Raw genomic sequence first — 22,191 nt, 5'->3', positions numbered from 1 at the left:
CCCTTCTCCTCCTGCCTTCACACTTTCCTAACATTAAGGTCTTTTCCAAGGATTCTTCTCTTCTCATCAGATGGCCAAAGTATTGGAGCCTCAGCTTCAGGATCTGTCCTTCCAGTGAGCATTCAGAGTTGATTTCCTTTAGAATGGATAGGTTTGTTCTCCTTGCAGTCCAGGGGACTCTCAAGATCCTCCTCCAGCACCACAGTTCAAGAGCATCAATTCTTCGGCGGTCTGCTTACTTTATGGTCCAGCTCTCACTTCCATACGTCACTACAGGAAAAACCATAGCTTTGACTATGCGGACTTTTGTTGGCAAGGTGATGTCTCTGCTTTTTAAGATGCTGTCAAGGTTTGTCATCGTTTGTCATCGCTTTCCTCCCAGGCATGATACATAGTCACCTGCAAACAATTCTGAACTTGCCATAGACGAGTGGCTATTTATCAGCATGTTCTAAAGCCATTGCATTTGCAGCAGGTTCACATTATATCCTGCTGGTTGTCACTGTGGATAGTCCTTGTTTGAAATAGATCAGAATCAGCTTTTTTGTATATATATTCTGATCAACAAAGCCCTTGTCCTTCAAGCTGGCACAGTGTCCTAGAAGAATGGGAGAAGAAGCAAGGGAAAGAAAGAGCTTGGCTTGCTGGAAGACACAGACAGGATCCCATCTCTCCCACCTGTGCATTGATATATCATGCAGCTACAGTACAGACACATTTGCTCATTTCTCTCCCTCATACGTGATCAGTCACATTTACCGTACTCATGGAGCCCTGAGATTCTATCTCTGTTGGCTTCCCACTCAGTGCCTTTCACTCCAGTCTCCGAACTGATGTTCGTTTTTTAAAGCTGTTTTTCCATCTGCATAAATCTCCCATCAGACACCACACACTAAAAGCCAAAAGCCGGATAGAAAGGGTAGCTTGCTTGTCTTCTCTCTTCTCGCTTCCCACTACATCAATGCTGGTTTCTTTATAGGAGTCATCAGTAATCCTTAACTACAATATAGTGATGATTCATTTATGAATTGCCTTAGTTCAGCAACAAAAGTTCTTTTATGTTTCCATGCTGCCTCGTCAGACATGCACTGCCAAGATGTGTACATCTCAAATGATGGGCTTTATGTTGTAAATTCAAAATCATCCTTCAGCGCTTTCAAAGTGGGCTCGGCATGCTCATGCTATTAACAATTTCCATTCCAAAGCAGTATTTCCAGTGCATAACTTGTCTTTAATTCTCTCCCATGTTTGCAATTCTAGGTCTAATTTCCTCTCCTATTTTTTGAATGGTACTGCCACCAGCTTTCCAAGTATTAGTTTTTTTTGAATGGCTCATTTTACATCTGTTTGCACTCTACTCTCCTGCAGCCCCCCCCTTCCCCATCTTCAGTCAAGAGGCAAAAGTCCTCTAGGATGATGAGAATTTGGCAATGAGCCAGGGAATTGTTTCTTTCAAATAACAGCAACAGCCATAACAAAAAGAAATGGAGAGCATACATTGCTAGAATGAATGAATGGACAGTCAGGGAAACAAACTCCCATGCCTGGGAAATGGGAGACACAGCAGTAGAACAGTATTTAGTTATTATTTATTTTTTTCATAGATTTCTATACCACCCCAATAGGGCTGGGCAGCTGACAGATGTTAAAATCAAACAGACAGTATAAGATATGAAACAAAAAGTCATAAAAACAAATAACAGAGAACACAGAGTCATGATAGATGGTGTGAACATTGCCCATAATAGAGAAGACAGGGAACATAGCAAATGAAATTCATCTGAAGATGCTATCAAAGGCCTCTATAAAGAGCCACGTCTTAAGCATCCTCTTGAAAATGGGTGGGGAGGGGGCCAGGTGCAGCTTGACTAGAAGCCTGTTCCATAGTGTTGGTGCCACTATTAAAAAGGCCCAACTTCTGGTGGATGTTTTCCTGGTCTCTTTTGACATGGCAACTGGGAGAAAAATAGTTGGAGAGGATCTGGTGGTGTAGGTCGATGTTCTGGGGAAAGATGCTGTGACCAGTAATGGGGTCCCAAACTGGGAAGAGCTTTATTGATAGTACAAAGGGACTGTGTTTCATCAGATGTTTTGAATGAAAGTGGTCTTCCTTAAAGAGTTGTTGGCAGTGTGATAAACACTGTGAAGTGTTAAGGAATACTGAGAAAAGCTTATGTGGTATCATGGTTAGATTTCCGTTGAATTAGGATCACTGAGTCTTTAAGTGCTGATCTCCATTGAGCCATGAATTTTACTGGGTGACTCTGACAGGATCTCTCATTTTAACTCATCTTATGTGGTTTTTGTGTGGATAAACAGGGAGGGAAGAATCACATTTCCTGTGCTCTGCTCTTTTGAGAAAACAATAGCAGTAATAATAAATATAGCTTCAAAGAGAGGGCCACATCTTATTTGTCTTGTTTATTTAATATATTTCTTACCTGATGTTAAAGATCATGACCTTTCTTTGAATGGCACATTTCAATATCACAAACACATTTTCGAAGTGCCTCAAAATGAAATGGTTTCTTTAAAAAATGAGCTAAAATAAAGTACAATTTCAGACATATAGTGACAAATGTCACTTTTCAGCCAAAAGCTAGAGGAAAACAACTATTTTTTTGGGGGAAAAAACCTCTTAAAACTAGCCACCCATTTTTTAGGAGCGAATTCTCAGGTTAGGAGTTACCTCACTTGTTTCATGGGTCTTCATCACGTTTACAAAATTTAGTACTGGTGGGTCAGTAAGCAGGGGTTTTAAATTGTCTTGGAATTATTTAAGATTTTGTATATCTTGATTCAACCATCAATCTAAATGGAGCCTGCAGCTAAGAAATCAGGAGACTGAAACTCAGAACGGCAGGAGTGAAAGAATTAGAAGTGTAAGGATGTGTCAAAATCCAAGACCAGCATCATCCATATTATTGTATTCTTGATCACTGTGTACAGGTGTGAAAACTGGGCAATAAAGAAAGCTGACAGAAAAAAATTTGATTTGTTTGAAAGATGATGCTGGAGGAGAGCTTTACAGATACCCTGGACTGCCAGAAAGAGAAGTGGGTCCTAATCCAGATCAGGCCTGAACGCTCTCTTAAGGCAAAAATGATGAAACTGAAGCTGTCGTACTTTGGGCACATCATGAGAAGGAAAGGTTCTGTGGCTTGTCATGATTCCATTCTCTCAGAGCATTTGCTTGTGCCCTTGTTTTTTATTCCCACATCAGCAACACTATGTCCACCCTCTCCTGCAACATGGGCTTACAGCCAGTGGCGAGCAGCATTGGAAGAAGTGCCACAATTCACCCTACAAACTTTGCTGGCAAGCTCCTCTCCATGACCCCACCACCCCTAATCTTGTCCTTTCCAGGAAGCAGTTGCTTGTGCCAGAAGTTTCCAACAAAGGTTTTCATTCCCCCCCCCTTCATCCTAGTCATCTGTTCAAAGAAATAAACTCCAGGCAGGTATGTACACCACCCTGTGTGGCACAGCTTTCTGTCAGAGCATCTCTCCTTAAGATCGTCTACCTGGGCAACCCGGTCTATTCAGGCTTCTCTCTCTGTCCTCCCCCTGTCCCATAAAGATGTCTGGAAAATCACCACTAGGAAATGAGCTTTCTACGTGGTGGCCGCAGTGCTATTGAACGCATTGCCTGTTGAAGTTTGCCAGTTCAACAGCTGTTTTGAACAGTTGCCAAAGTTTTGAAGTTCGTCAAAAAATGGATGAAACCCAAGCATTTCAAAGAGGCCTTAAGACAGTTTATCTGACATTGCTTCTGGAGTGTTTTCATTAGTTTTTTTTATTGGGTTGTATGTGTTGGTGGTTGGGTCATTATTTCTCTTTATTGCTGTTAGCTGTCCAGAGTAGTGCTCTGTCACGAGATGGGTGGAATAAAAAACAAAAAAGCAAATTGTGTGAGGACATTCGTGACTGGCTGCTCATCTCACTTCTTCTCCAGTGTCTCCTGCCCCACTGGGCACACTTCCACCCCTCCCAAGGCAGGCTTGAAAGGCTGCTGGGCCTGCAGCCCTCTCCTATAGCCAAGCATCGGCTGAGCTCCAAGCTGTGGGAGAATGGAGGAGCTGGTGGGACCTGGCGAGGCTGGCTGTGGTTGCGTTAGTCAGACCTTGCATTGGCGTTATGCAATATTTATCAGCATTGGTATTCCGGTACTTTGTGGGAAGGTGGGGGTGGAATCCTGAGGCCTCTCTGTCTCTCTTTCTCTGTGTATAACATTTTAAACTAAACTTCCAAGAATGCTCCAGCGAGGTAATGAAGGCTAGGGGATTCTAGAAAAGGAACATTATCAAGGCTTAGCATAGTCGTATATAGGACTGGATCCTTAGCCGCTCCTGTATTAGGAAGTCCAAGGATATATCGTCATAGATCCCTCCTTTCTGCTTGACAAAAATGGAAAAATGAAAACTTCAGAAGCAGAGTATTCAGAGTCTCTTCAAAAAGGCAGGGAAGACTCAGTTCAGAAGAGACCGTTTGGGGAAACGCCAACTGTTCATTCGTGAACGCAAGGCTGGAGTGGTCCTCCAAACCTTGTTGAACTCCAGTTCCCATCAGCACCAGCCTGCATACCTGATCAGGAGTGATGGGTGGTGTAGTCCAACAATATCTGTGGCAGTACCAGGTTCTCGGTCTCCATATTTTGCAGCTGTATCTGTTCCTATGGAATCTGCCCTCTACTTGGGCTATAATGAATAGCCTCACTTCATGATAAATCACAGGTAGGAATAAGGAAGGAAAACAGGTCTGGCTGTCAACGTTTCTACCTGCCCCTGCTAAGGCTCATATAGCTTTAGCTGAAGAATAAAAGGAAGTGAAACTTTTGCCATCACTGCTTCTCATGGCCAAGATATGCTTTCACTGTTAAAAGTTCAGCCTGTCTTGCAACTGCAGAAGGCATAGGGGTAAAGCCTAATAGCAGGGATATACAGTGTTGGGCCCTTGCTGAGGCCCAAGGCTTGGCATGGCCCTGGAATAATGGCATGTCCTTCCTTTGCAACTCAGGCATGGCTGGCTGTGTCATTAGGGAGAGTGAAACATATATTTTAGGCAGCAGATTGTAATGGCTGAACTCCCAACCTCTGGCTCCACAGCCAGATACCTACCTACCTACCTACCTACCTACCTACCTACCTACCTACCTACCTACCTACCTACCTACCTACCTACCTGCCTGCCTGCCTGCCTGCCTGCCTGCCTGCCTGCCTGCCTGCCTGCCTGCCTGCCTGCCTACCTACCTACCTACCTACCTACCTACCTACCTACCTACCTACCTATTATTTAAACACACACCCCGGCACACAGGAAGGCTTTCTCCCGTGTCCCTGTTAGACACACCTATAAAGCTGACAGGACCACAAGAAAGGCCTCTCCTGGTGATCTTAACATGCAAGCTGCTCATAATGGGAGATATGGTCTTGTAAGATAGCTTGGGTCCAGGCCATTAAGGGCTGTATAAGCTAGAACCAACACTTTGTATTGTGCCTAGAAATGGATTGGCAGCCAGTGGAGCTGCCCTAATGGGGGGATTATGTGATCCCTGTAATGGGGGGGGGGGTCCCCACTAAGGGCAGCTTGATCAGTGTGACTTCTCAGGTCTCAGAACTGGAGCAAGAGCCTTAGTTTGAAGCACTGGTTCTTAACCTTGGTTTGCTCAGGAGTTTTGGACTGCAACTCCCAGAAGCCTTCACCACCAACTGTGCTGGCTGGGGTTTCTGGGAGTTGCAGTTCAAAAACATCCGAGTAACAAAGGTTAAGAACCACTGGTTTGAAGGACTGAAGGCAAACCTCAGTGAGAGAAGCTAGAAGCCCACCATGAAGAAGCTGGAGAAAGGTGATAGGTGTGTGTTGCCCATGTCATAAATTCTCTTTTGCCTCCTCCTTCCAGTGGCATCGTGCCAGGGTGGCTGTGTGGAGGTCGAATCGGAAACCGAGGCTGTGGCCGGCCATGAGTTCAGGATCCGGTGCATCTCTTGTAAGAAGCGTAGTGAGACGGAGGCCGAAACCTTCACCGACTGGTACTTCAAGCAGAAGGGGACGGAGGACTTTGTCAAGGTGTGTGTGGTGGTGATGGAAGGGCAAAAGGTTGTGTGCAGAATCTGTGAGTCAGGACAGGGTGGAAGCACGACATGCCCTTCCTTTGCAACTCAAGACATGGCCGGCCCTGTCATTGGGAAGAGTGAAACCTGTCTTTCAGGCAGCAGAGGGTAAAAGTGCTGGTGATGATGGATTCATATCAGCAACATAATTTTAGCACTTTTGATCTCTAGAAGAAGCAGGGTTTTTTTCTCAAGCAAGTGAATCTTAATTTCTCATTCAAGACCAACCTACCCTCAAATACGTTGGCTAAAAAGTCTATTGAGAAACACTTGAGTCAGGTAAAAGGTAACGGTTCCCCTTGACAATTTGTCCAGTTGTGTCCAACTCCAGGGGGCAGTGCTTATCTCTGTTTCCAACCCATAGAGCTAGCGTTTGTACGAAGACAATCTTCCGTGGTCATGTGGCCAGCACGACTAGACATGGAACACCGTGGTGGTACATATTTATTTACTCGCATTTTGCATGCTTTCGAACCACTAGGTTGGCAGGAGCTGGGACAAGCAACGGGGGCTCACTCCATCATGAGGATTCGATCTTACGACTGCAGGTCTTCTGACCTTGGAGCACAGAGGCTTCTGCGATTTAACCCGCAGCGCCAGCGCTTGAGTTAGGATGTACAACTGTATCGCGGTCCTGTACCAACTGGTGTGCTTGTGCACCTGATTTCACAAGCAGTGCATGATAGCTAACAAGAAGTGAGACTGCAGGGTGTGCATGCCCATGGTTGTCCTTACGTGATCTTGTAACTCAACAAGCTACTTTTCTGCAAGAAGGGAAGAGAAGCTTGCAACAATATATGGTTGTCGGGAAAAAAATTCCATACGCATAACTACACCCACAAAGTCCTGGGAGAACTTCAGTGAAGTGAGCTCAGGGAAACCCAGGGCAGTGTTGAGAAACCATCCGAATACCTGGTAATCTCAGAGTCCCTGTGAGCTCTGATTCCACTGCAACACTGGACTGACTTGAGCAACCAGGCAGTGCTTTCTTACCTTGCTTATCAGAAGGAAAAAAATATGCACAAGTTTTTTTAGCTAAGTAAAAACCTGATGTCAATATACAATAACATATAAAGGGGATTACAACCTGTTCAAACAAACATAGTGTGCTTTATAGCTGTGTGTGGGATTTGATTGAGTGTTCAGTTGCATTTTAACTTGAACCAAGTTAGAAATGGAAAAAAAAGGTATACACTGGCTCCCTGTTAAAAGCTTTTAAAATTAGGCTAAACATTGCCCAACCTGATCTAATTTAATAAATCAGTGGGCCATGGAAGCCAGATATGCATTGTACACCCACAGAATATATGCATCTTTTTGCCAGAGGCAGCTGACATATTAATATATATGTTTATTGGTTTTATTGTTTTTAAATTTGAAAACCGCCCAGGGTTTTGGTCTAGATGGGTGGGATAGAAATCTAATAAATGAATAAATAAAAGAAATAATAATAATAATGTGCCATCAAATCAGTTCTGACTTATGACCGCCCTTTTCAGGGTTTTCCAGGTAGAAAATACTCAGAAGTGGTTTCCCATTCCCTTGGGGCACAGTGGTTAAACCGCAGTATTGCGGCACAGACTCTGCTCATGACTCAAGTTTGACCCTAATGGGCTCAGGTAGTCAGCTCAAAGTTGACTCAACCTTCCATCCTTGTGAGGTTGGTAAATTGGTTCCCAGCTTGCTGGGGCGGGGTCAATGTGTAGCCTTCATAATTAAGTTCTAACATGCCCAGAGAGAACTTTAAGTTCTATGGGGCAGTATATAAGCAGCACACTTTGCTTTCTTCTGGAGGGCTTCCTGGGATTGTGTAGCTTGCCCAAGGCCACAAAGGCTGACTCCTCTGGGGTGAACAGTGGGGATTTTTTTCCACAACCAGATACCTAACTCCCTGAAGCTTGATAGTTTTCTCCTCACACTTATAAAAACAACAACAAAAACAAAGCATGAAGAAGCGTCCTCCAGTAAGCATGGTTCTCCTTGAGATGAAGGCTCATGGTTGGTCATTCATGCTGGACCAACCAGTGTTTGGTGGTTCCCAGCTCCATCTCTGTGAGGGCCCGCTCAGGGACAGTGCTCTGGCTTCCCTGCCCAGCCTGCTGCGGGCTCTGCCTCTGAGTGGGTGCCCACTGGAGGAAGCAGGGCTGGGAAGGGCTGAACACCTGCTCATCCAAAGGACAAACCAGCACGAAACATCTAATTAACAGTTTGTGCCCTTCTCTAATTCTATACAGTGGTGCCTCACATTACAAAGTTAATTCGTTCCAGCGAAATCGCTGTAGAATGAAAACGTCATAATGCGAAAAGAAAAAACCCATTGAAATGCATTAAAACCCATTTAATGCATTCCAAAGGGCTGTAAACTCATTGTCCAGCGAAGATCCTCCATAGGGCAGCCATTTTTGCTGCCTGTGCAGCGAGGAATCCATCCCAGAAAATAGCAGGGGGGCATTTTGAAACCCCCGATCAGCTGTTGGAAAATTGTCGTTTTGCGAAGAATCGGTTCCTGAAGCAGGGAACCGATCATCGCAAAGCAAAATTTCCCCATAGGAAACATCGTTTTGCGATTGCAAAAAGTTCATCGTAATGCGGTTTCGTCGTTAAACAGGGCAATCATAAAGCGAGGCACCACTGTATATATATCGTTTTTCATTAAACCAGAAGTGAACTACTGGCTATTTCTGATTTCAGTATCGAGGGGGAAGTGCAGCCCATAATGATTCTGGAGTGGCCTCCAGAGCCTTTAAATTAGCCGGTCTTTGTCTTAATGCTTACAGAGTTATAACAGACATGAGACAAAACAAACGGTGAGTACCCAGGTACTCCGTGTTCCAGGGAGCTGTTCCTGGGGCTATTTTTACTAACTGCATCAATGATTAACCACTTTAGAAGCACCTGTATGTATATGTTTTAGAAAAAGAGAGAGAAGCAGATGGAAATGCTCCTTCAGGGCAGGGGGCAGATGGTGCAAAAGAAATCCACAAAAGCTGTGCTTCTGGATTTGAGATGTCTTTGCATGTTCACTGTTATTATTGTTCTATATCATAATAATAATGTAACATTAGCTGTCTGTGCCTAGTATTTTCAAGCATTCAAAGAGCAGTGCAGAAAAGTTATTTTTTGGACAACTCTCTGAATCACCTCGCCCAGTAGTTCCCAACCTTGGGAACCCCAGGTGTTTTGGGGTTACCCAAGCAGTTCCCAGAAGCCTTCATCACCAGCTGTGCTGGCCAGGGTTTCTGGGAGTTGCAGTTCAAGAACACCAGAGTCACCAAGGTTGGGAACCACTGACATAGCCAGCCCTGCTGGTTAGGGAAATTCTGGAGGTCATTCTTGAAAAAGTAATTCCCCTTTGCTCCCCTCCCGCTCTGCTTCAAAATGCTTCATATGTGTGTGATTCATCCAGACAGGACAGACATTTATTCCTAGGTGGCCACTCAACTAACAAAGCCCCTTTCCTACTTGGATTCTACCTGAGTTTAATTAGAGGCAGCCTTGCAACTTACTTGACCTTGTCAATTTCCCAGAAGGTGACATTTTAAGCCATTATAGGATGGCCACCTAATAGGGATGCTGTAGCAGTAAGCTCTCTGCAAGGGGTTGGACTAGATGATCTTGGAGGTCCTTTTGAATTGGGTGATGTGATTATTCTTAACACTCTTGTTTTGATAACTATATCCTAAGGCGTGTGCTTTTATTAGTGGCAAATTTGTCTTGGTTCTGGATCAATGATACAAACATAATCTTATAGTGCAAAGGTGAGACCTAGTTAAGGTAAGGATATGACTCTCTCATTCTCAACCTTCTAGATGAAGAGTGATGTACTGTATTTGGTTAGCCAGTAGGCAGTTCAAAGACTGGATCTGCCACTTCTTCTGGTCAATCTGTGACACAGTTCCAGTTCATTTCGAAAGAGTTTCCATTCAATTTCTATTGAATCCTTCCCCATTCTGCCTAAAATTATACCTCAAGCCTGTTGCTTTAGCTGGTGTCCTCACCCTGCCTCTTGATAAAGTAACCCATCATCAAACTTTTTAAAAACTGATTTTGGTTCTGTATATATGTCTGTTTATTTCCTTCCCCCGTTCTTTCTTGGAATACAAGTTGGTGCACAACAGTCAAAAATACATGTATAAAATCACAGTAAATTAAGATATTATCATTAAAATAGGATGAAACCAAAAGAATTGGTTAAAATAGGGGGGCAGGGAATTCCATTGATGGGAAGCAACTGCCAAAAATGCCCTCGCCCAAGTCCGAACGAAAGGGTTGGCTGTGGGACCAAGAGAAATCCTTTCCTCAAAGGTCTCAGAAGAAGTCTTTCTCTTGTATTGGGGGTGAGGAGGTCAGTGGGCTAAATCCAGATTTACTTCCAGTTAGAATGATTCCATGAATAGGATTTGTCAGTCACACTATGGACAGTATATGTCTCATTAATTTTGGTGGGTTTCTTGTGGTCATTGAAATCATATGTTGCCCTGTTTCTTCTGGCTCAGACTCTGATGAGGTTCTCTCATGCCTTTCCTCCAGATCCTTCATTACGATGCTGAGACTAAGCTCAGCGTATTCGACGAGCGCTTTATGGATCTGGTGGGCTGGGAAGGCACCCACAGCGGCCCCGACTTGCAGGAGCTTTCCATTAGATTGAAGAACGTGACCTATGACCACGAGGGCGAGTACATCTGTAGTGTGAACCGCACCCTCCTTTATGCAAATGACTTCGCACACAATGTCTTGGTCAAAAAGACCATACACGTCGACGTGGTGGACAAAGGTAAATGGGGAAATGGAAGGAGGAGTTAGGACCTGGGGTTGGAAGGGAGGCCTCGCCGGTTGCAGTGGTAAGTTTGAAACATAAAGGCCCTGCTTGATTGCATCAAAGATTAATCTCATCCAGCACATGTTTACCTAAAACTGCTGGATCACTCAGTGGTTTAGGCATTTGGGTGCAGAACTAGAGGTTGGGAGTTCAATCCCCCCCTCCCGTTCCTTCCCTGTTAATGATCCCCCTGTTAATGATCCACTGGGTCCCTTCCAGCTCTGCAGTTCTAAGATGATAATGATGATGCTCCTTGGAAGCTCATAAGTTACTGTTTTTACTTTGGACTATAGGCTTTTATCTTTTTAATTGGCAGATTAAATCAGCTCTTCTCTTTGGAGGGAGAGTACAAGAGCCTTTTTTAAAAAATCGTCGATACTGATAGCTTAAACATTGGTTTAGGATAGAGATATAAAGAATACTTGACAAATCTCTTCTTCCTCAGGTTATCTTGACACTATGAGATGCCCCAAAAATGAATTTTTCAAGCCCCTCAAGTTTGCTCAGCTCCAACTGAGAGCAAGACAAAGAATGCCATTTTAAGTAGCAAGGTCTCTATATATTTTCACAGATTACTTCTGTGCAAAACAAGTGTCATTTCTATTTCAGAAACAAAACACATACAAAGCAAGCACAGAACAACTGGCTCATTGTTTTATAATATGCAGATAAGCACCCTGATGCTTCTAATCCTTAAAAGCTGATGCAAGAATGTGGCAGCCATTCTTTTGTCTTAGTTTGAGATATTTGTGCAAAGTTTAGTGCAGTAGAACCACTATATCTGCAAGAGTGTTACCCATGGTTTCACTTATCTGTTGCCTGAAAATATTAAATAACACCCCTGAAAAATGTGCATTTTCAAGGAGTATTACCAGAACTGAACACTAGAGGGAACAAGAAACTATGCAATATACTATAGGAATTGTTATTTCTAGGATTTTCGGCATTCGTGTGGGGAGGGTTTGGAACTGATTCTCTGCAAATATCACAGTCCTACCATATTTAGCAATTTCAATTAGTCTGCATAAAAATTCATTGCCTTTAACATCTCTTCCTTAATGTGTCTCAAAATACTCCACTTTCTCAAAGTACAAGGATAATAATTTTGTGTTTCCTCATCCCTGAGTGCAAGGATAAGACAGATAAGGATTTTCATTATGCAGTTGAGCTATGAAAATACTTAAGCACCTTAAGCCTAATCAGCTAAAATGCAAAACTTAAGAAACTGCACTAAAAATTAAAATACTCTTTGATGCACCCAGTACGTCTTTAGTAATCAATAGGGCAAATGATTCAAAATATAATACAAAAATAGCTTTGATGGAACTCCACTAAAAATAGTAATGACACTCACTCCATCCCAGCCTAACCTTACTGAAAAAATAGTCTTATGCAGTGGGTGCTGTGACTTTAGTCTGACTGTGTTTCCAGTGGGAAGCATATCAACTTCAGTTAATTCATCAGTTACATCCAATTTAACCTGCTGTGAGATGAAAATTCACGGCACATCTTTATATCTGGAATCTACATTAATTCCTTGACACTTAAAACAAGCACATCTCTATCAGCAGCCCTATTGCACTGGGCAAAGTCTCTCTCTTCTAGAGTCTGTTGGGAGATAGAGGGAGTTGCGACTCAAGGGATAAAGGATGAAACATGTATTCCAGATGTTTTCACTTGTAATTCCCATAATTCCTAGGCAGCGTCTGAGGATTATGGAGTTTGTTGTTCAAGACAATTCGTAGGCTTTCCCTTGGTTCAGAATCATGAAATTAAAAAGTGCCTTGCTGCAGCCAGAGATCTCTTCTTAGGGAGGCCAAAAAGGGGATGACAAGAAATCAGCCCGTTTTGGCAGCAGCCCCTAGTCCTTGGAATAAGTTATCAACTGAGATATGCCTCCTGATTTTCCCTCCTGATATTCAAGAAACTGGTGAAAACAGAATTATTCAAAGCTGCTTTTGCCAATGAATTCTCCTGGATGTTGTTAACTTTAATGCTAATTTTAATCCCCCACTCTTTTTGTATGAATTTTAATCCTGTATGTTTAGACTGCCATATACAGTAGTCAAATGTATCCTGTTACATGGGGTTTCATGAGGTTTTAAATTTTAACCTGTAGACTGCCCAGTGGAGTGCTTGCACTAATGGGGTGGTATGATTGATTGATTGATTGATTGATTGATTGATTGATTGATTGATTGATTGATTGATTGATTGATTGATTGATTGATTGATTGATTGATTGATTGATTGATTGATTGATTTATTTATTTATTTATTTATTTATTTATTTATTTATTTATTTATTTATTTATTTATACCCCACCTATCTGGTCAATTGCGACCACTCTAGGTGGCTTACAACACACACTTTAAAAACAATTAGACCTATAGCATAGCACATAACATAATTCGCATAAATAAAAAGAAATAAAAATTTTTCCCCCAAAGATGGCAAGAAACAGGGTATATTATAACAGAATAGGAAAAGAATAATAATTAGGAATTAACTGGAAAGGGGGGAAGGCCTGCCTAAACATCCATGTTTTCAGTTGTTTCTTGAAAATACCCAGTGAGGGAGCCGCGCGAATCTCAGGAGGTAAGTTGTTCCAGAGGCAAGGAGCCACCGCTGAGAAGGCCCGGTTTCTTGTTTTTTTCCTTCTGGGCCTCCCTCGGCATCAGAATAAAAATCAATCAACCAAACAACCAAACAACTAAACAAACAGCCAATCAATCAAACACCCAACCTCTGGCCCCACAGCCAGATGCCTAAACCACTGCAAAGGAGAATCAGTCTGCATAAAAGAACAGCATGATTTAAAATTTGGTGTCTTTTTTGTTAAAAAAAGAAGAAAGGAGGGGCAGCAGAGCAAAGACAGATAAAGGTAAAGGTTCCCCTTGACATTTTAGTCAGTCGTGTTCGACTCTAGGGAGCCGTGCTCATCCCCGTTTCCAAGCTGTAGAGCCAGCGTTTTGTCCGAAGACAATCTTCCGTGGTCACATGGCCAGTGCGACTTCGACATGGAACGCTGTTACCTTCCCACTGAGATGGCCCCTATTTATCTATTTGCATTTGCATGCTTTTGAACCGCTAGGTTGGCGGGAGCTGGGACAAAGTGATGGGAGCTCACTATATCGCGTGGATTTGATCTTATGACTGCTGATCTTCTGACCCTACAGCACACAAAGGCTTAGATATGGGGTATATGTGGTACATTCCTATTCCTGTCTTCCTTTCCACAGCAAACCGAGACATGGCATCCATTGTCTCCGAGATCATGATGTACGTTCTAATTGTTGTCCTGACCATCTGGCTGGTGGCTGAGATGATCTACTGCTACAAGAAAATTGCTGCAGCGACAGAAGCAGCTGCTCAAGAGAATGCGTAAGAAGTGGGGACAGAACAGGAGCTCAACTGTTGGAGGTGGAAATCCAGGCGGGGCAGAAAAAAAGAAAAAGGAGCCACTGGGCAGTGGTAGGGACAGGGGATGGTGCTCCCCTGGTTTCGGTGCTCCATACCAGCAAAACCATCTACCACTTCTATTTGTGTCCTGTTTCACGAGCAAGATTATCTTATAACCGTGGTGGCATTTTGGAATGGGAGTGTTGGATTTCTTGGACTACAGATCTCAGAACTCTCAATTCTGGAAGTTAAATACATGACAGGCAGACTCTTTTCAGAAACCTAGGCGTTCTCTCAAGCTTCCAATTGAGAGAAAGGTCTCAACTGGAAGCTTCTGAGGCTGAACTAGGCCTAGCTCCACCTAAACTTCCTGTTCCTGCCCCAGTGCTACCTGGGACCTTTTTTTCTGAACAAGAATGTAACTAAGCTCTAAGGCATTCCAGCTGAGGCCTTTCTGCCAGGTGAGCCACGTTTAGGTGTCTGTAAAACGTCCGTCCATCAGATAGATCTCCCAAAATGGAGAACTGTGGGATTTGTAGTCCAAGAAACCCAACAATCCCATTCTTAGTAGCATTGCCATCAGTGCTGCGTTACTCTTAAACTACCCGTTGTCTTAAATTCCCAGAATGCCAACAGCTGTATTTGGCCAGCAAGCTGTGTGCAGATCTCCACATCAGTTTCTGTGAGCTCCACAACACCTATTTCAGTCAGAGTTGGTGGTGCACTGCTAAATTCATCAACATTTTTTAAAAAAAAGTGGTTTTGCACTAAAACAAACTAATAACAACCACATGGGTTGTCTGGATTTTCTGCAGTGGTTCTATCACATCTTCACTGTAGGGCATTGTGGGAAATTAAAATGGCAGTGCTCCCCAGCAATATTATTATAATTACCACCAGGTGGTGCTATCTGGAAGCTGTCTTTGTCTATGTCATTACAGTCGTGCCCCACCTAACGATTACCCTGCATTATGACAAATCCACTTTACGACGATGTTTTTGCGATTGCAATTGCAATGGCAAAACGATGGTCTAAATGGGGGAATTTCGCTTAGCAATGATAGGTTCCTTGCTTCAGGAACCGATTTTCACTTTACAACAATCAAAAACAGCTGATTGTCGGGTTTTCAAAATGGCCGCCGGGTGCTTAAAATGGCTCCCCGCTATGCTTAGGGACAGATTCCTCGCTATACAGGCACCGAAAATGGCCGCCATATGAAGGATCTTCGCTGGACGGTGAGATTTTAGCCCACTGGAACGCATTGAACGGTTTTCAGTGCGTTTCAATGGGGTTTTTTATTTCACTTTACGACGTTTTCACTTAACAGCGATTTTCCTGGAACGGATTATCGTCATTAAGTGAGGCACCATTGCATAGGAAATCAAATAGCAATGGTTCCGTAACCCATTGCTCACTGGAGTGCCAAAACCTCTTAGCAATGTTCTTTCTCAGAGAGGGCTGGAGTAGAATTCAACAACAGGCCATGTTAGTCCTGAGATCTCAGCAGTGACTTGAAGGAGTTAGGGTGAGGAAGTTGAGTAGAGCCATTTTCTTACATATTCCTATTTCCGCCCCCCTGTGTCTCAACAGCTCCGAGTACTTGGCTATCACGTCGGAAAGTAAAGAAAATTGTACAGGAGTGCAAGTAGCTGAATAGTCCATGTAGGCCGTCAGCAGGCACAGGGATTCCTGGTTGACAGGTAATTGCATCTTTATGTTGTTCTTCTTGTTGTCAGTACCTCCGCATGTGTGATGGTTTGCACAGTATCGCAAAAGCAGAAGAGAAGAAAGACTTTAGTGGGACCACCAATGTGGCAGGAATAGACAAGAGGAATGCAGGTCTAAATGAGGAAAGAGGATCAGCAAGGAGCAGATGCAAGGACATTGCAGTTCCATGAATAGAAGAGAGCATAATCTGTTCCCCAAAATGGAAGAGCCTGGTTTGTGCTGTAATTAAAAAAAATATCCAAGATCTTTAGGTAGATGATGCTTTTATTAGGATCAAGAATAAATCCACAAAGTGCGCTAGCTTTTGAGTTCCCCAGAATTCATTGGACTAGATGGTAAAAAATTGGAGGTTGAGGGGAAAGGAACTGTGGAAATCCCAGCATTTGGGCTAGATGTCTTAATGGAAGGCATGTGTCCTGGAAATGAATGTAAAGGGAAGAGTCATGGCTCTTGTATCAATCTACCCCAACCTGACTCTCTCTAAATGTTTGGGACCTGCAATTCCCATCATCCTCAGATAGCATGCTGGGGATTAACTGAGGTTAAGGAGCAATCCTGAGATGGATATCATTGTTCATGACCGATTATAGTTGCTAGAGGATTCTGAATTGATCACCTGAAGCTGGGCTTTGAAATTAGTGCATGGAACTCTGATTTTGGAGTAGATAAGAGTTGTTATTTAAAAACAACAACAACAATTTAGTAGATTGTAGTTGCATGCAGTTCTCTCCCCTGGGCTACAACTCTTGCAGAGTTTTGGATTTCTGGTAAAATTCTGGTTGCTACGCAGTAGAAGTACAGAGCTCCGCTGAAGCGAATAGTTAAAAGTTCCCCAAATATTCCACGCCCTCCTCATTAACCGACACTTAAGGTCTCAGTAACGTACTCTGAGAAATTTGTAGGAGAAAGAATAAAAGGTTTCATTAGTCAGGGTTGTGAACAGGTAAGCAGCAAACAACAACCATCAATAGATTAAAGAGAGGGTAAGAGAACACTTAGCAGAGAGACAGGGCTCTCTTTGAAATCAAAGACTGGAAGGAATTATTGGTTATTGCTAGACAGAGAGACAATCGCCCTGAAAAAGTCTCTCCCAGTCACTCAGACCAGTGATAGCACACGAGGTTGCAAATAAAACTCCCAACAGCAATAATCTTGAATGGAAAATGTTACAGTATTTAGCTTTCTGTGGTTGCCTTTTCTGTTACATGAAATAGCAAAGGAAACAGTGCAGTGTCTACAGTGGGCAAAATGCAACATTCTATTTCTGAGGAAGATTGCCAACTGCATTACAGATAGGTGTTTCCATGCATTTTACTAGCTATAAACAGAGAAGAATTTGGCACACACCACTTTTCCATGGACTGTGACAAACTGTCAGGAGATCTGGCATCTCTTGAGCCTTTCTCCACTGTTTAAAATGTGACTCAGCCAATGGCAGCTTCAGTTTTTGGTCGATTTGGGGGACATGGTGCTATCTGTGAGGTCCTCCTACACGACACTCTTGCTGCTGCATCCTCATGTATGTAGGCATGTGTGCAAACAATTTATCTTCTGATCTGCTTTGATGTTTGATTTGTATCTTGCCCTTCCCCACTTCAAAGTATAATTAACAAGCAAATTGAATTTAAAGTAAATTTGTTATGAATATTAAAACACAATTAAATCAGTTACCATACTGAAGCAGACTGTTCAGCAGGAACTGCTCTTTCTTGCCTTCATGTCTGGCCAAGGCACTGTTAGTCTAGAACACTGGTTCTTAACCTTGGGTTACTCAGGAGTTTTGGACTGCAACTCCCAGAAGCCTTCACCACCAGCTGTCCTGACTAGGGTTTCTGGGAGTTGCAGTTCAAAAGCATCCGAGTAACAAAGGTTAAGAACCACTGGTCTAGAAGAACAGGTGAGCCGGCAGAGTGGCCGCAATGAGGAAGATGATGAGAGCTGGGGTCTCAAGAGGTTGACTGTTGTCCTCTGGATGGGATGTGGCCCCTGGAGGGATTCCTGGTCCTGCAAAATCCCTCGGAGGCTGGAGAGAGATGGAAAGCCTAATTCCAGATTATCTTGAGGAAGGAGCCTCCTGGTGCAGTGGTTAAACTGCAACACTTCAGTCAAGACTCTGCTCATGACTTGAGTTTGATCTCACCAGGCTCAGGTAGCAGGCTTGAGGTTGACTCAGCCTTCCATCCTTCTGAGGTTGCTTGGTGGGGGTGGGGAATGTTTAGCCTGCATAATAAAATTGTAAAGGGTCCAGAGAGTGCTTTCAAAACGATCTGCTGGATAGCTCAGTGGTTTAGGCATCTGGCTGCGGAGCCAAAGATTAGGAGTTTCGATTCCCCACTGTGCCTCCTTGATAGGTCTCAATGATCCGGCGGGTCCCTTCCAGCTCTGCAGTTCTAAGATGGTGATGAGCATGATGATTAAGTGGTATGGCGTGGTCTATAAGCAGTGCACTTTGCTTTATCCTGCTGCCGTGACGGTGATCTAATGCTGCTTTGGTTACCATTGTTCCAGGGATGAGGCATCGGCAAGGAGCGGAGGAGAGGGAGAGTGTGACTCAGCAGAGGCATCAGCAGCCCCTGAGAAGCGTGGAACAGGAGCCAAGCAGCAGCAGCAGCAAAAGCCCCTTCCCCCACTGCACGGCCTTTTCTTTTCTGAACAAAAAGCATGCCATTTTCAATAACGAGAACCTGGGATCTGACCTAGCCACCCTGGGACAGACACCCGTGCTTCTACGGGGAAGGGCGTTCTCCTCCTGGCAGGCACCTTGCTCGCTTTAGACACATCCTTTGCACCTTCTCGTGACTGAGGGTTGCCTCCCTGCCACAATGCATGATGGGGAAGCGGCATGGCGGCTTGCTCACACAATGCAAACGCTTCGGGGGGGGTGTCCTACCCTCCCCTCTTCTTGCCATGGCCTCGTGCCAGCTTGAGGCCTCCTTATTTTTATTGGCACTGGCGCTTTCTCGGTTTTTGCACATTTTCTTGCGCTTTGAGGGCTTTGGGGGGTGGTGGTGTATTTTTTGTTTTCCTATTACTTCGCTACCAGCACTTTTTATGGGTCTGAGGAGAGGAGGACCCAATGGTTGGAATTCTTTTGCCCACTTCTGGGCCTACACACTGGGAGTTGGATCCCCCTCAGCTCCCAGGGTAGGACTAGAGTGGAAGAAAGGGTTCAAGATGGCCGCTCCCTAAACATTGCTAAGGCATCACCCCCAGAGGGGGACATCAAGATGTGGACATTATATCCTAATAGGCAAATGCCTTTCATGAGTGAAATATTTAGCACCAACACAGTTATGGACTGTGATGCTTCCAAGGCCTGTCCTGATTAGAGTTAGCCATTTTATTTTCTGACAGGATTTTCCTCCAAGCTGTCACCTTGATGGAGAGTTTGGTTTGCTCAAGGCCTCTTATAAAAGGGAGGAGACACAAATTGGATCGGAAGGGAAGCATTTGGTTCCAAACATTGCTCCTTTTCTCTCTTTATCCTGAAATTTGTTACCGTTGCACCTGATCAAATCTGCTCCCTTGGCTCTTGTCTTTGGTACCAACTCATTCTTGCTATGAAGCCTCCATGTCTTCGCTCTCCTGAAACCTCCCCATCTTGGATCCAGGACCACCTAGTCAGGCTGTTTTGGGCTTGTTGGAGAATACCGTGTCCTTCCCTCTCCTCAGACCTCTGGGGCTGGCCCCCCTCAGGGACCAGCTGCCATCACAATAGAATAGGGTTTGTTCATAAATAAAGATGATTGAATTTCACCTCCTTTGGCTGGATTGTGATTCCAGGTGGTGGAGAATGAGTGAAGTGTTTAGATGTACACAAGCAATAAAAAACACCACAAAAACAATACATGAACTGGGTAATAAGGCTTATAGCAGAAAACAACAGGATATGGCCTTCAGAAGCAAGGAGACGCGATGGAAAGGTTTGAGGCCTTTCCACTTGACAAAGCTACTATCTCTGATTCTCATTAGATGAAATTGCCCCAGATAGGCATTCATTTGTAGTAATCGCTTCATTACTACCTTACATTTGATTGTCTTTCCTGAGTAGTACATGCATGGGGAATGTGAGGAAATGCAGTTTAGTTGGCAGGACATGCGCTTTGTGCATAGCAGGACCCAGATAAAATCGCCAGCCTTTGCAGTTAAAATGACCTCTTATAGCAGAGGGAAGGGAGTCAGTATGGTGTGGCTGTTACAGGGAGTGGACTGAAACATTGTGTTGTCTGAAGCAAAGGGCAAAATGGTGCCCCTTTCCATTCCATGTATAGAAACTGGCAACTGAACTTTGTTCCAAAACTGACATTGGTTGGAATCCTGTAGCAAATCACAACCAACCAGGCCCATTGAATAAGTAGGGATGTGTTGAGTCAATGCCTTGTATAATTTCCACTGACTCTTATAAGCCTTCTGTGTTCGCAACTTACTACTGGATTTCAGCCCTCAAGCCCTATTCACTCATTACATTCCCAGGTGTAACAGACATGGTTAAGAGAGGAGGGCCTTCCCCTTCATCCTTGCACTTTCTGTGTGGAGAATGACATGTCTGAAGAAAACTCACTCATTGTGTGTATGCTGTACACGCAAGCAACAATCCCAGAAAATCTGGATTCTTGCCTGCATTTGGAGCCTGCATGTGAGAAGATGTTTTTCCTCTTCAGACACACCACTTTCCAAGTGAAGGAAATGACAACAGAGAGGGACTGGAATAGCTATTCCTCTCTAAGCATGTTGATAACAGCTGGGGAAGTAATGGTTGAACAGGGGTATGGTGTCCACCATCTCTGCAGCTGATTTAGTGGGTATAGTGCTGCAGTTCTGGCCTCAGGAATGGGGAATGCTGGGGAACTCAGAAAGAATGGCTGAGGTACTAGTATTACTTCTGTTTTCCAGCATTGTGATACCTGAGGCAAATGCCTCACTCTGTCTAATAGTAGGGCCAGCCATGGGTGTTACCACTGTTGGCCAAAACTTGCCAGGGCTGATCCAGTTATTTCCTTCAACCATGAAACACATTGGGTGACTACAGAAGAATTACAATTTAACACTTAAGCTGCTTTGCAGTGTTGTTGTGAGGATAATATTTGGTGTGAATGAGCTTCTTGGGGAAACAGGCAAGATACAAATGTACAGTAGTAGTAAACAAAAAAGGAAACTTCTGTCTGAATTTCTGGAAAACTACTGCCAGTCATAATAAACAGGACTGATGCAGGTAAACACATTGCCACTTGGTATAAAAGAGCTTTACTGAGTGTACAAAGTGGGTTCCCCTGATATATATTCACATTTAAATTGTCTATTTCTGCAGTCTGTACCTCCGTCTCCAAATTCCTTGACATGAGTCTACTTTGATTCTCACAACTATCTTGTGAGGTACCTGACTCTGAGAGGTCATGAGTCATCATGGGCCTCATCTTGGAGCTAGGAGAGACAACCAGATAGCTCTTCCTGGTGCTGTATATGGCAAATCCCATAAGCCCCAGCCAGCACACTCTCTGGTCAGAGATGATGGGAACTGTAGTCTTCAACATCTGGAGATCAATAGGTTGCGGATGTTTGCATTACAGAGGTCTTAGCTGGTATGGATTTAAGGTAGCATTGAAACTGCTATATCCTGTTTTATTGCAGAATATAGTTTTCTGACACCATCCAGTGGCGAGTCATCAAATTACACTCATGACTATTTATTAATTTATTTATTGAATTTTTATATTGCATATCTAGTATCATGGCACGACTCTCAGTGGTTTCCACAGATAAAAACATATAAAAACACCCAATCCCACTCCCATCAGACATATAATCCGAGACAACCCAAAATACCCCCAACAGCGATGATGACAAAAAACAACAACAAATAAAATATAACACAGATATAGTAGGCTATCGTGAGGGGAGGATGTTCTGGAAAACTCTGAAGAGGTATGTTTTTATGAGCTTTTAAAATGCTAGGAGGGAAGGGGCCTGGTGCACCTCCACTGGCAGGGTATTCTATAGCAGTGGTTCTTAACCTTTTTGAAAGAAACGCCCCCTTGAGCCATTGAGGAAGTTATCGTCGCCCCCCTCCCCACGGTGATGATATTTATTTATTTATTTATTTATTTATTTATTTATTTATTTATTCATTCATT

General features: G+C 43.6%; 1 protein-coding gene across 1 annotated transcript in view; it reads left to right on the top strand.

Moving 5' to 3' along the window:
- Positions 1–19,816, top strand: part of SCN1B (sodium voltage-gated channel beta subunit 1) — a 29,356-nt gene extending 9,540 nt beyond the window's left edge. Inside the window, exons 2-6 of the mRNA XM_020811915.3 lie at positions 5,899–6,065; positions 10,640–10,883; positions 14,172–14,313; positions 15,923–16,032; positions 18,569–19,816. Coding sequence (XP_020667574.2) covers positions 5,899–6,065; positions 10,640–10,883; positions 14,172–14,313; positions 15,923–15,989 — 620 coding nt within the window. The 3' untranslated portion in view covers positions 15,990–16,032; positions 18,569–19,816. The remainder of the gene's footprint in view (positions 1–5,898; positions 6,066–10,639; positions 10,884–14,171; positions 14,314–15,922; positions 16,033–18,568) is intronic.
- The last annotated feature ends 2,375 nt before the right edge of the window (positions 19,817–22,191 follow it).

The sequence above is a fragment of the Pogona vitticeps genome, chromosome 9, assembly GCF_051106095.1.
Source record: "Pogona vitticeps strain Pit_001003342236 chromosome 9, PviZW2.1, whole genome shotgun sequence".
NCBI lineage: Eukaryota > Metazoa > Chordata > Lepidosauria > Squamata > Agamidae > Pogona > Pogona vitticeps.
This window is presented reverse-complemented; position numbering and strand designations above follow the sequence as displayed.